Source organism: Xyrauchen texanus, chromosome 46 (genome assembly GCF_025860055.1).
Source record: "Xyrauchen texanus isolate HMW12.3.18 chromosome 46, RBS_HiC_50CHRs, whole genome shotgun sequence".
In the NCBI taxonomy this organism is placed as follows: Eukaryota; Metazoa; Chordata; class Actinopteri; order Cypriniformes; family Catostomidae; genus Xyrauchen; species Xyrauchen texanus.
This window is the reverse complement of record NC_068321.1, coordinates 26,743,098-26,757,782: the sequence shown is the minus strand read 5'-3', so window position 1 is coordinate 26,757,782 and position 14,685 is coordinate 26,743,098. Positions and strand designations below refer to the sequence as shown.

The 14,685-nt window shown below is 39.1% G+C and overlaps 2 protein-coding genes across 3 annotated transcripts in view; one reads left to right on the top strand and one right to left on the bottom strand.

Moving 5' to 3' along the window:
• spg11 (SPG11 vesicle trafficking associated, spatacsin) overlaps positions 1-3,593 on the bottom strand; it is a 41,041-nt gene extending 37,448 nt beyond the window's left edge. Inside the window, exons 1-6 of the mRNA XM_052119570.1 lie at positions 3,165-3,593; positions 2,295-2,470; positions 1,609-1,836; positions 1,016-1,199; positions 779-916; positions 300-673 (exon numbers count right to left, since the gene is read on the bottom strand). Of these exons, the coding sequence (XP_051975530.1) occupies positions 300-673; positions 779-916; positions 1,016-1,199; positions 1,609-1,836; positions 2,295-2,470; positions 3,165-3,388 (1,324 nt within the window). The 5' untranslated portion in view covers positions 3,389-3,593. The remainder of the gene's footprint in view (positions 1-299; positions 674-778; positions 917-1,015; positions 1,200-1,608; positions 1,837-2,294; positions 2,471-3,164) is intronic.
• A 3,106-nt stretch (positions 3,594-6,699) lies between these two features.
• ciao2a (cytosolic iron-sulfur assembly component 2A) lies at positions 6,700-14,258 on the top strand. 2 transcript variants are annotated; one of them, XM_052119616.1, is made up of 6 exons: positions 6,700-6,850; positions 9,008-9,172; positions 10,085-10,134; positions 10,336-10,381; positions 11,756-11,899; positions 13,662-14,258. In XM_052119616.1, exons 1-5 carry the CDS (start codon positions 6,739-6,741, stop codon positions 11,854-11,856), a joined length of 474 nt encoding a protein of 157 aa, XP_051975576.1. In that variant the 5' UTR covers positions 6,700-6,738; the 3' UTR covers positions 11,857-11,899; positions 13,662-14,258. The 2 variants fall into 2 exon arrangements, with proteins under 2 accessions (XP_051975576.1, XP_051975575.1); XM_052119615.1 differs by lacking the exon at positions 13,662-14,258 and having other exon boundaries at positions 11,756-12,264.
• The last annotated feature ends 427 nt before the right edge of the window (positions 14,259-14,685 follow it).

Here is a 14,685-nt window from a genome sequence, read left to right as displayed (position 1 = left end):
CGGCTATAACATTAATATAGGCGATTAATTTGACTACATATAATAATTTTTATATAATTAAAAATAAGCCTATTATTGGCCTAGTCTGGGGGGAAACACATTTTCTACTGATTTCCTAAATCTCTCACAGGAATGCTAAAAATATTACGCAAAACAAAACTTGACACAATTAATCATTATTTTTCAAATAATTAATCGCACTAAATTCAATCGACAGCTCTAAATTATGGCATTCTATCCAGTGTATTAGACCCAAAACTGATAAGGTCAAAGGTCATACTGGTGTGTAATTGCCTCACCCTTCAGTAACAGACACAGGTGTTCGTCAGCGGAGTGTTTGACAGGTACGGCAGGTGTATCCGCGCAGTGGTACGTGACATTTTGCCCCTCCAGGTCCCAGTAGGCCAGAACTGTGTTTGCTTTTCCAGGGTCAAAAAACGTAACCACCACGGAGAACTCGGATACATTCAGCATCGTCGCTGTGGCCCCCTGAGGCACGTTAAAAGATGCCACAGCGCCCCCTGGCTTCACGGAGGACTGCGAGAGTTTTGCGGCGGCCCCTGCTCGACGACACTCCACATGTGGGAAGTCTCTGTACCAGGGTGATCTGTGCGCTGGTCGGTCCGGGGCTTTACATCGATTATATAGAGAAGACAAACGGGACTCCCATGACCTGAGGAAGTGTTCAGAGTTTTATTCAAATGTATGCACCGGTTTGTACGGTATAACGATTCAAAATCAGGATAACAATAAATAAAATTATCTACCAGACTGTTACCTGTCTGTCTGAAACTGTGTGTCCAGTACCGACAGGCTGTGGGCGGAGCTTAACAGGCTATCTTGGTCCCACGGCTCCACAGGCCTGAGAAACGGGGGACTCGGGGTCGTACGACAACAAAGACTATCTGGAAACGTCCTACAGAGGACAGAAGACCATTGAAGTTATAGAGGAGGACATTTGAACTGATCTAAACAAACAAGAACATAATGAACAGTATATTCACAATCAATGTACCGGAAATAGTCGTTGAGGTCAACGGCGAAGGCTTGGTTTAGACGGGTGACTGTAACTGCTGTACTGAGGTCACGCGAGATGTGGAACAGACAAAAGGTCGTGAGGGGGTCCATTTTTCCCGTACCACAGTATGAGGGAAAATCCACCGTTGCCATGAGTTTACCGTCAGAACTGTCAAACACATCTGAGAAACAATGTTAAAGATACGTACAACAAAGAAACTGAGCTGTTGAAGTCATTGTACAAAGGTGCCTGGAATTGTTCCTGGCAGGCAGCAGATGCCCTAACCCAGCCACCTTACCTGAATAGCTGAATAGCCTGCCAGGAACAACGCGAGTCACTTTTCTCCCATCGACATGAGGAACACTTCCTGAACCACTTTTTGACCCTGATTGGAGAAAGGTGCCTGAGGTTGTTCCTGGCAGGCTATTCAGCCATCCAGGTAAGGATTAGGAATGGGGGCTGGGTTAGGGCATCTGCTGCCTGCCAGGAACTATTCCAGGCACCTTTGTACAATGACTTAAGTACAAATGCTGTCGACTGAGCTTAACCTGCAACTTCTTGTTAAGAGCATCCTGTATGTTGAAGGATACATGCAAGTCCGGTACGGAGCAGAATAAACAGCGTGCCGCGGCAGAGCTGATAGTCCACACACGCGTCCTGCGTCCGAAGGGGTAAACTGAGCTGACAGCAGGACATCATCTGCAGCTGTAAAGACTCGACCGCCCACCTGAGCTGCACCAGAACACCAGCGTTCACCAGCAGCACACAGCAGTCATCAGTGAATGACAGCGGCTTCACGGATACCAACTCCGACATGTCTGCGCAGGAACGATATTGGTTAGGAATACAATTCGGACAAATTTAAAGCAACAGTGCACCTAAAAAAAAACTTTTTTTTTTTCCAAACTCATATGCGTTTCATTTTATCATGGACCACAAAAGGAGAAATTTTGAAGAGATGTATTGTTTTATGACCATACATTTGCAATAAATGGGGTCCGAGTCCATACGACTCGTGCACTATATTCCAAGTCTTCTGAAGCCATATGATAGCTTTGTGTCTAGAACAGACAGGAAATGAAGTCATTGTGAACGGTTACAATAAATGGTCGTTGTATGGAAAGAAACTAGCATGACGATTCTTTAAAGTGCCTCCTTTTGTGCTCCACAGAAATAAATAACCATTAAATAGTTCAGGTGTACTGTTCCTTTAAATACAGACAGAGATTTAAAATTCACAACCTTATGTAGCATTTGAATGTGTTTTTCTGCTCACCCGTGTGTTTGTCTTTAACCCACTGCAGAAGAGTATCAGACGGGCTCTCACACACAAGGGTCATCTGATCATGACAATCCAGTTCATAAAGTCTCAGATTATACTGAGAATCGACTGCCAGGAGTTTTGGGTTCACATCCTGTATGGTGCGCTCTGACAGCACTTCCCAGCAAAAACTGAAGTGCAGAGATGAACAAAATCACCCATTATTCTTTAAACATTCGGCCCAGCCAATCAAACCTTTGAAACGAGTAGCGCTGTACAGTTAAAGCTGCACTCGGTCATTTTTTGAAGTGGCCTACACTGACACCTAGTGGCCTGGATGCTGCATCATTAAACAAAAAGTCGTTTTCATTTACCGACGCCATTGTAGAATATCTCAAAGTAAAACAGGATTTATTTAATCCATGAATGAAAGTGTCCAATCACAGGAGGTTTACTGAGATCAAGGGAGTAGTAGTCCGCAGGTCATGTGATCATAACATGGCTGCCCCCATGAGGCACCCCTGCCCCATGTAGAACAAAACAGCTGTTATGAGCACATGAGCTGACATTGGTTTATACACATGTTTCAAAATTAAAAGTATTTTAAATGAGGGGAAAAAATGACCGAGTGCACCTTTAATATCATGTATGCATTAATCACAACATTATACATTTACTTTCTTTAGTAAGTGATAGTAGGCCTAAGTAATATTTATTATTTTTCATGGGGTCAAATTGATACTAATTGCATTTGATATGTAATAATAATGACAATCAGGCAATATGTTACTTAAAATAATTGTAGTAAACCAAAAAAAGAAAGAACAACAATTAGCGGCGGTGTAAACCATATAAATGACGTCATACACAAACACATTGACTCACGTTAAGAAGGTCTCCTGCAGGGTGTGCAGTGGTGTACTGCTGTCAGAGGTGTTTTTAATGTGCAGTTTACCTGCTGCATCCAGACAGCACAACACTGATCTGTGTTCAGCCAGTTCAGCTTTAACTGTGTCCTCAACACTTCCACAAACATCATGATCAGACTGTAAATCCACCTCAAGCACACTCTGAACACGAGCATCACATCTGCTCAACACTTTCAACATTATGAACAAACAAACACGAACTCGACAGACGAGGAAGTGAATCAATTAAAGCCTTCACCGGTGAACATCCGGATCTGTGAGCAGGAAATACATTTTGAACGCATGAACAATTAAACAAGATCAGGAATGAACAAATACAATACCTCTAAATAAATGAAAACATTTTCCCATGTTAAAATATGAACCACCATGAACTAAACAAACACACAGCTGATCATCACATGCTCGTCACATGCTAAAGCCCGCAACAGACTAGACCAATCGAGCACAGCACTCATCAAACCACTGTTTAATGTCTCAAAACATTATTTTTCCATTGACATCCCGAACTAGAATTTAACGATTCTAGATCCGATTCGGATTCATTTTAACTGGTGCATTAGAGTCACTCGTTCAGGAATCGTACTACACTAGTGGAGCTGCACATTTTTGATTTACTAAAAAGATCCGGTTCATTAGAGTCACTCGTTCAGGAATCGTACTACACTAGTGGAGCTGCACATTTCTGATTCACTAAAAAGATCCGGTTCATTAGAGTCACTCGTTCAGGAATCGTACTATACTGGTGGAGCTGTACATTTTTGATTCACTAAAAAGATCTGCTTCATTAGAGTCACTCGTTCAGGAAATAGGCCACACTGGTTACGCTGTACATTTTTGATTCACTAAAAAGATCTGGTTCATTAGAGTCACTAGTTCAGGAATCGTACTACACTTGTGGAGCTGCACATTTTTAATTCACTAAAAAGATCCGGTTCATTAGAGTCACTTGTTCAGGAATCATACTATACTGGTGGAGCTGCACATTTTTGATTCACTAAAAAGATCCGGTTCATTAGAGTCACTCGTTCAGGAATCGTACTATACTGGTGGAGCTGCACATTTTTGATTCACTAAAAAGATCCGGTTCATTAGAGTCACTCGTTCAGGAATCATACTATACTGGTGGAGCTGCACATTTTTGATTCACTAAAAAGATCCGGTTCATTAGAGTCACTCGTTCAGGAATCGTACTATACTGGTGGAGCTGCACATTTCTGATTCACTAAAAAGATCCGGTTCATTAGAGTCACTCATTCAGGAATCGTACTACACTAGTGGAGCTGCACATTTTTGATTCACTAAAAAGATCTGCTTCATTAGAGTCACTCGTTCAGGAAATAGGCCACACTGGTGGAGCTGCACATTTTTGATTCACTAAAAAGATCCGGTTCATTAGAGTCACTCGTTCAGGAATCGTACTATACTGGTGGAGCTGCACATTTTTGATTCACTAAAAAGATCCGGTTCATTAGAGTCACTCGTTCAGGAATCGTACTATACTGGTGGAGCTGCACATTTTTGATTCACTAAAAAGAGCCGCTTCATTAGAGTCACTCGTTCAGGAATCAGTCCACACTGGTTATGCTGCATATTTCTGATTCACTAAAAAGATCTGCTTCATTAGAGTCACTCGTTCAGGAAATAGGCCACACTGGTGGAGCTGCACATTTTTGATTCACTAAAAAGATCCGGTTCATTAGAGTCACTCGTTCAGGAATCGTACTATACTGGTGGAGCTGCACATTTCTGATTCACTAAAAAGATCCGGTTCATTAGAGTCACTCGTTCAGGAATCGTACTATACTGGTGGAGCTGCACATTTTTGATTCACTAAAAAGAGCCGGTTCATTAGAGTCACTCGTTCAGGAATCAGTCCACACTGGTTATGCTGCATATTTCTGATTCACTAAAAAGATCCGGTTCATTAGAGTCACTCGTTCAGGAATCGTACTACACTAGTGGAGCTGCACATTTCTGATTCACTAAAAAGATCCGGTTCATTAGAGTCACTCGTTCAGGAATCGTACTACACTAGTGGAGCTGCACATTTTTGATTCACTAAAAAGATCTGCTTCATTAGAGTCACTCGTTCAGGAAATAGGCCACACTGGTTACACTGCACATTTTTGATTCACTAAAAAGATCCGGTTCATTAGAGTCACTTGTTCAGGAATCGTACTACACTAGTGGAGCTGCACATTTCTGATTCACTAAAAAGATCCGGTTCATTAGAGTCACTCGTTCAGGAATCGTACTACACTAGTGGAGCTGCACATTTTTGATTCACTAAAAAGATCCGCTTCATTAGAGTCACTCGTTCAGGAAATAGGCCACACTGATTGCATTGTAAATTTTTGATTCACTAAAAAGATCCGCTTCATTAGAGTCACTCGTTCAGGAATCGTACTACACTAGTGGAGCTGTATATTTTTGATTCACTAAAAAGATTCGGTTCATTATAGTCACTTGTTCAGGAATCGTACTATACTGGTGGAGCTGCACATTTTTGATTCACTAAAAAGATCCGCTTCATTAGAGTCACTCGTTCAGGAATCGTACTATACTGGTGGAGCTGCACATTTTTGTTTCACTAAAAAGATCCGCTTCATTAGAGTCACTCGTTCAGGAATCAGTCCACACTGGTTATGCTGCACATTTTTGTTTCACTAAAAAGATCCGCTTCATTAGAGTCACTCGTTCAGGAATCGTACTATACTGGTGGAGCTGAACATTTCTGATTCACTAAAAAGATCCGCTTCATTAGAGTCACTCGTTCAGGAATCGTACTATACTGGTGGAGCTGCACATTTCTGATTCACTAAAAAGATCTGGATCATTAGAGTCACTCATTCAGGAATCGTACTATACTGGTGGAGCTGCACATTTCTGATTCACTAAAAAGATCCGGTTCATTAGAGTCACTCATTCAGGAATCAGGCCACACTGGTTGTGTTGTAAATTTTTGATTCACTAAAAAGATGCGGTTCATTAGACTCGTTCAGGAATCGACCTCTGGTCATGCTGTATGTTTAGCACTCAGCTGTAGTTTCAGAAGCAGTTTTGAGCAGTACTATATATATATATACATTCATATGTAACATTAATCATTCTGATTGGACTAGCTAAGTGCAAAGAAAATAAGTATGACGTAAATAAGAATTGATTGTTTTAAATGAATTTCTCCAGCCAGTTTGATCTTGTGTGTTTAGAGAGTATTTTGTATGTATGTTTGTTAAATAATACACAATTTGATCACTTAGTTTGTCCAAAAACAAGGAAGTATTTCTTTAGAAATTAATTTGTCTATTTTTGGATATAAATTTGCTAAAAAAATAAAAAAAAATGATATAGTATTTTAGTACAAAACCAAAATAAATTCTGATTTATAAAAATTTGGAGTTTTGTTCGTTGCTGTTATGTTCATCCACGATCTCTGCTCGGCAGTTGATTGCTCTGGTCTGCGTGAATGCGGAAGCGCCAGGAGAGAACGTGCGCATGCGTGTTTCAAAGATGGACCGGACCGGATCATGGAGCTTGTGTCCGGAATACTGAACCAAGTTTGGCATCTGACGGGACTGACCGACGTGACGAACCACAAGAGAAGCAGAAAGATGGAGGAGAAAGCTCTTGAGGTTTATGGTGCGTCATTTTGACCTTTAAACGAAAGTACTACGGCTGTACTAGGGTACGGTGATGACGTCAGATAGTGAAAGTATGGTATTTATGTGTTTAACTCTAATAAAACATTGCAATACTAAATAATAATATGTCAGTGGAGCTTTCAAGTAAGTCATATCAAAATAATTTAATAATTTATATAAATAGTATACCTCCCGTTCTTAATTTATCATTTGTAACTTGAATTAATAAATGAACAAAAATGATTACATTATATAATAATCAACATATAATTAATGTACATTCAGATAAAATAAATTTGTATTAGGCTACATATTTGAATGCATATGAACTTCTGACTTGCTAAGCTTGAAATATGTTTTTGTTAATGACTTATTAATCAAAGTTATCATATAAACAGCAAACAAAAATGTGTCTATGGCAATGACGCTTTCTGCCTGTCAATCATTTGGCTCGTTCTCATAGTGTTGCAGTTGCAGCAAATTATTGAGGCTTAATGCCATTTTTATACCATGTTATTCATAACAGTTGTCAGTAGAGTGCGCTGTTGAGCTGCTGTTGTTTTTGACAAACGCTTCTGCAGGATGTCAGTCTCAATAAAGCTAATTTGTTATCTTTAGAGGGCGGGGTTTTGGAAAGAGGGGGCATGGCTAATCCAAGGGTTCAGTCTCTTGGAAGCAGAACGGCTGAAATCACTTACAGCACCTTTAAATAAAGACGATTATAACTTTGACCGAGGAACCATAATTAAATAATTCAAGCACAAAGGATTATGGGTATTCCCCATAGCCTTAGTTTTGTACTTTTAGTTATGAGAACAAAACTTGACATTTCAAGTAACGTTTAATTAAGACAACTTGATTTTTCAAGTAATGACTAGATTAATAGAATGTTACAACATTTTCTTAGTCAGGACAGACACAGATTTAATTAAGTCCCAGATTTAGTTTATTTTTCAATCAAAATCCCAATAATAATCAGATAAAAAGAACATTGCGTGCCTAACGTGGGACTTTTATCACTAAACAAGCCTGAAACACACCGGGGACTCTTATTTTGAAATATACTTGGCTACGTAACAATGCTCTATATTTAATATTTACCAAATGAAACTTTTTATAGCCTATATATTATTATTCATATTATGAAGTTGGAGACACGATGTATGTGCTGACAAGGGACGTTTCTATATGGTCACATTTTTCTATGCATTCCTCACCTCAGTTAAAAAAAACAACATTTTCAGAGGAACACGGAGGAATAAAAAAAATGTATTGGTAGTTATCGGCAGAAATTTTTGCAGATAACCGATAGTTCCAAAAAGCAACTATCGGCCCCGATTAATTGGTAAAACAAATTTTAGAGGTAGACCTATATATCGGTTTACAAATATATATATATATATATATATCTATATATTTATGAATCGATATATATATACCTCTAATATATCAGTATACTATATATATATATATATATATATATATATATATATATATATATATATATATATTAGAGGTGTATCGATATATCGATTCATATATATATATATATATATATATATATATATATATATATATATATATATATATATATATATATATATATATATATATATTTGTAAACCGATATATACCGATATCGATACAGATACCTCTAATATATAGAGTATAATATATATATATTAGAGGTAGACCGATATATCGGTTGTACCGATTCATTCCAAAAACAAAGCATCAACACGATTTATCGGTAAAACTGATATATCAGTCTACATACAGTATTTATAGTGTATATATTAGAGGCAGACCAATTTATCATTTTTACCGATTAACCGGTGCCGATAGTTTGTTTATGGAACTATCGGTTATCGGCAAAAAAAATATGCTGATAGCTACCGATACAGTATTTTTCTGTGCATGCCCTCACTTCAATTAAAAAAACGTAATTTTCAGAGGAACACGGAGGAATAAAAAAAAATATCGGCATATTTTTTGTGCAGAAAACGGATCAATTATCGGTACCGATTAATTAGTAAAACCGATGTATCGGTTTACCTCTAGTAATGATAACTTTAGGGTTTACATTGTACACTATTCAATAATTTTCTTGTCAAAGAAGAAATAATAATGAAATAGTTTTGTGTGTTTCTCGCAGATGTGATTCGAACGATTCGTGATCCAGAGAAGCCCAACACTCTAGAAGAACTGGACGTGGTGACAGAGAAATGCGTGGAGGTCCAGGAACTCGGAGACGATGAATATTTGATCATCATTAAGTTCTCCCCGACTGTACCGCACTGTTCGCTGGCCACTCTGATAGGTGTGTGTGTTTGTGTGTGTGTATGTGTATGTGTGTGTGAGTGAGAGTGTGTTTGTGTGTGAGAGTGTGTTTGTGTGTGAGTGTTTGTGTGTAGGTGTGTGTGTATGTATGTGTGTTTTTGTGTATGTGTGTGTGTGAGTGTGTGTGTATGTATGTGTGTGTTTGTGTGTGTGTGTTTTTGTGTATGTGTGTGTTTTTGTGTCTGTGTGTGTATGTATGTGTGTGTTTTTGTGTGTATGTGTGTGTTTTTGTGTTTGAGTGTGTGTGTATGTATGTGTGTGTTTGTGTGTGTGTATATGTGTGTGTTTGTGTGTGTGAGTGTTTGTATGTAGGTGTGTATGTGTGTGTGTGTGTTTGTGTGTATGTGTGTGTTAGTGTGTGTATTTGTATGTGTGTGTGCGTGCGCACGTGTGTGTGTGTGTGTGTGATAAGACAAAACAGTCGTCTGACCTCAAACGAACATTCATACACTGCATCTGTCAGATAGCGGATCTGCTCTTTATGTGACGCCCAGTCCTCAGAAGAGCCTTTGCCACTTCATTCCTTTTTTGTGGTCATTAGTCCTCCGCGTCAACAGTGTTGAGGGAGTAGTCACGGTACCCATCCATGTTGACATTAATAAGCCGAGCTTCTTCCAAGTGACTGATACATTTGTGGCAAAGTACCGTAAAGTTTAAAGTTAAACCTCGCAAAACTCTTGAACCGCAGATTCTTGCTGGGTTGAGATTTGGAAGAGTTTAATGAACCGCATATCGGTGCCTCAGAATTGTAAATATGCCCTCATTACTCTGTTTTTACCCCGGACAGTTGATCGCTCCGAACCGGCGTTTGATGAGGTGAACACGGTCGGAATGACAATGAACGGCTAATTAAAAGAGAATGTTTTCCCACCTGTGCTCTCTGTTCCTGCAGGTCTTTGTTTACAAGTAAAACTGCAACGCTGCCTGCCGTTCAAACACAAGGTACGTGATCATCCTTATAATAACTCATTATTATTCAGCACAAATACTTCTCCCAAAAATGAAAGTTCTGGGATCGTCCAATGAGATGTCACGTTGATTAAAGGCCGTTAAATGAAAGCCGTTCTCTCTGATGTTCAGTGATCTGAATATCCAGTTCTTGCTTTATTTTTCGGAGCTCTGATCGTGTTTTCTCTGTTTCAGCTGGAGATTTACATAACTGAGGGAACGCATTCAACCGAGGAAGATAGTGAGTGATCATTACCACCATTTCTGCCTTTGAAAACGATGCTTGTGTGAAACTTACCATGAAACGACTACAAAAATAGGTCTGAAACTCTTTAAAAAATTATCCATTAATGTTTCCGTTCACAGATTCTTTTATACTTTTGAGGAACTCATTCAGTTGGTTGCAGTTTAATTGCTGCGTAGATTCAGAAGAACCAACTCTTAAGAGTCATTCGTTTGGGAATCAGACTCTATTGGTTACGCTGTATATTTTGCACTGTAGATTCAAAAGAACTGACTCTTAAGAGTCATTCGTTCGGGAATCGGACTCTGTTGATCGCACTGTAGATTCAAAAGAACTGACTCTTAAGAGTCATTCGTTCGGGAATCGGACTCTATTGGTTGCGCTGTATGTTTCGCACTGTAGATTCAAAAGAACTGACTCTTAAGAGTCATTCGTTCGGGAATCGGACTTTATTGATCGCACTGTAGATTCAGAAGAACTGACTCTTAAGAGTCATTCGTTCGGGAATCGGACTCTATTGGTCACGCCGTATGTTTCGCACTGTAGATTCAAAAGAACTGACTCTTAAGAGTCATTAGTTCGGGAATCTGACTCTATTGGTCACGCCGTATGTTTCGCACTGTAGATTCAGAAGAACTGACTCTTAAGAGTCATTCGTTCGGGAATCGGACTTTATTGATCGCACTGTAGATTCAGAAGAACTGACTCTTAAGAGTCATTCGTTCGGGAATCGGACTCTATTGGTCACGCCGTATGTTTCGCACTGTAGATTCAGAAGAACTGACTCTTAAGAGTCATTCGTTCGGGAATCGGACTCTATTGGTCACGCCGTATGTTTCGCACTGTAGATTCAGAAGAACTGACTCTTAAGAGTCATTAGTTCGGGAATCATACTCCATTGGTCATGCTGTAGAATAAAAAAAACAATCAGCTCATAAGAGTCATTCGTTCGCGATAGCGGTGTTGCAGTGTCCCTGAATGTTAGTGCTGGAAACAATGTCAGAGTATTGACAGAAGAATGCATGTTCAAGAACCATTAACGGATCCAAAGTTATGAATATCATTTGGTTCTAGAATTTGTTTAAAATATGGAACTGGAATGATTCTCGGTTCCCAAACAAGAAGCAACGCCATTGAAAATATAGCTCAGAGGAACACAGCCTTTGTTAACGACCCCTTACTCAAGCGAAACACTTCCGTTAATCGTCCTAGTGGCCTCAGTCATTATACAATAATCACACAATGGCTGTATTATCCATATATCTGTGTATCGCTAGTCGAGATAACAAAATGTCGTCCGGCGGGCAGATTATATCTGTGTATGATGGAGATGCTGTTGTTAACTGATATTTTTGTGTCTTTCTCTTACAGTTAACAAACAGATTAACGATAAGGAACGTGTGGCAGCTGCGATGGAGAATCCGAACCTGCGGGAGATTGTGGAACAGTGTGTGACCGAACCAGACGACTGAGTCTGCAATAAACACACACACACACACACACACACACACCTCTGTAAGCGAATCTCAAGAAACATGTCAAGAACACGTCACGTTTCACCTAAAAGCAAAAGAAAAAAATGTGACATTATATTTTGTAAAACAAATAAAAATAAAGCCTATTTTTAGGACTGTGAAGATGATTTTGCATTGTAACATTTTCATGTTAATTAAATGCATTTTATTAATAATAAACAAGCAAAAAAAATATATATATATATATATACACACACTCACCTAAAGGATTATTAGGAACACATACTAATACTGTGTTTGACCCCCTTTCGCCTTCAGAACTGCCTTAATTCTACGTGGCATTGATTCAACAAGGTGCTGAAAGCATTCTTTAGAAATGTTGGCCCATATTGATAGGATAGCATCTTGCAGTTGATGGAGATTTGTGGGATGCACATCCAGGGCACGAAGCTCCCGTTCCACCACATCCCAAAGATGCTCTATTGGGTTGAGATCTGGTGACTGTGGGGGCCATTTTAGTACAGTGAACTCATTGTCATGTTCAAGAAACCAATTTGAAATGATTCGAGCTTTGTGACATGGTGCATTATCCTGCTGGAAGTAGCCATCAGAGGATGGGTACATGGTGGCCATAAAGGGATGGACATGGTCAGAAACAATGCTCAGGTAGGCCGTGGCATTTAAATGATGCCCAATTGGCACTAAGGGGCCTAAAGTGTGCCAAGAAAACATCCCCCACACCATTACACCACCACCACCAGCCTGCACAGGGGTAACAAGGCATGATGGATCCATGTTCTCATTCTGTTTACGCCAAATTCTGACTCTACCATCTGAATGTCTCAACAGAAATCGAGACTCATCAGACCAGGCAACATTTTTCCAGTCTTCAACTGTCCAATTTTGGTGAGCTCTTGCAAATTGTAGCCTCTTTTTCCTATTTGTAGTGGAGATGAGTGGTACCCGGTGGGGTCTTCTGCTGTTGTAGCCCATCCGCCTCAAGGTTGTGCGTGTTGTGGCTTCACAAATGCTTTGCTGCATACCTCGGTTGTAACGAGTGGTTATTTCAGGCAAAGTTGCTCTTCTATCAGCTTGAATCAGTCGGCCCATTCTCCTCTGACCTCTAGCATCAACAAGGCATTTTCAGCCCACAGGACTGCCGCATACTGGATGTTTTTCCTTTTCACACCATTCTTTGTAAACCCTAGAAATGGTTGTGCGTGAAAATCCCAGTAACTGAGCAGATTGTGAAATACTCAGACCGGCCCGTCTGGCACCAACAACCATGCCACGCTCAAAATTGCTTAAATCACCTTTCTTTCCCATTCTGACATTCAGTTTGGAGTTCAGGAGATTGTCTTGACCAGGACCACACCCCTAAATGCATTGAAGCAACTGCCATGTGATTGGTTGATTAGATAATTGCATTAATGAGAAATTGAACAGGTGTTCCTAATAATCCTTTAGGTGAGTGTATATATAAATAAATATAAAATAAAGCCTATTTTTAGGACTATAAAGATGCTTTTGCATTGTTACATTTTCATGTTAATTAAATTAATTAGCAAATTTGTCATGAACAATGCAAAAAATCTAAATGGTTCAAATGAAAATGTCCTTCTGATTTTGAGGTGTAATCAGCCCCCTACACATGTATGTTCTCCTGCATTGATTCAGAGGAGAAGCAATTTCTTTAGTAAAGAAGGATTAGATATCTCTGTAAATAGCAGACAAACAAGAAGAGAGCGATCAATATGCTCCAATAATCTTCATAACTCTGTGGGGCTTTTATCTTCCATCAGGACACCTGTGGAAATGATTTCAGATTTCATCCCATTTCTCGAGAGACGAGACGTTGCTCCGGATAAAGGATAAAGGTCTCCACCCTCTCTCTCTCACCGTCTGTTCATTCAACTTCTCCATTCGTTCGTTTGTTCTTTCAAGTCTGACTCAAGCTGAGAGACATAAAACAACTTCCTGCTAAACTTGAGTTCCTGGTTAAACATCCAAAATGTTGCATGAAGTTTTCATCATGGGAAGACTTTTAAAGGGACAGTGCACAGTATTTACTCGCCCTCATATGGAAGCCCTGAACCGCACTGTGAAAAGGTTTCAATAGGTGAATTTTTTTGAGGTGCCTTACAAATATATATATATATATATATATATTTTTTTTTTTTCTCAATTTTTTTAAACCGTTAGGTTGCATATGTTTCATACGCCATTCGTTTTCAAGTGTGACAACTGGAGTTATTTCAGATAATGTGCTTCTTTTAAATGGTTGGCCCATGTGAACATGCACTAGATGGATGTCTTTGCCCATTTCGAAGCCTCTCGCTGTAGTAAGCTCAGTAACGATGCATATCCTCGAGACCGAGGGACAACTGGACGATGAGGGAACAAAACACAGTTTACCTGGGGCGTTTTTTTTTTTTTACTATTTGGAGAATCACATATTTCTTTTTTTTTTTTTTTAAGAAAAATTTAGATAAAAAAAAGTTGAGCAAAAATTTTTTTTCTTTTTATATTTTTTTGTTTTTTTAAGAAAATGTGGAGAAATTTTTTTTGGATGAAAAATAATTTAAAAAAAATAATATTTCAGAGAGATATTTGTTGGCTCTAAGGCTCTAAAAAAAATGTTCACCAAGTGAAATGAGTTTTTACAGTGCGGTTCAGGGCTTCCGTACCCGCATTTCATTTTTGGATGTACTATCCCTTTAAATTCCTCAACCGTCAGAGTTTAACTTCCTGTGTATCCTGTGTCATGTATTCTTTGATTCTTCAGATTATGTGTGAAATGAGTTTTTAAAGATTTTTGTGGCCCGA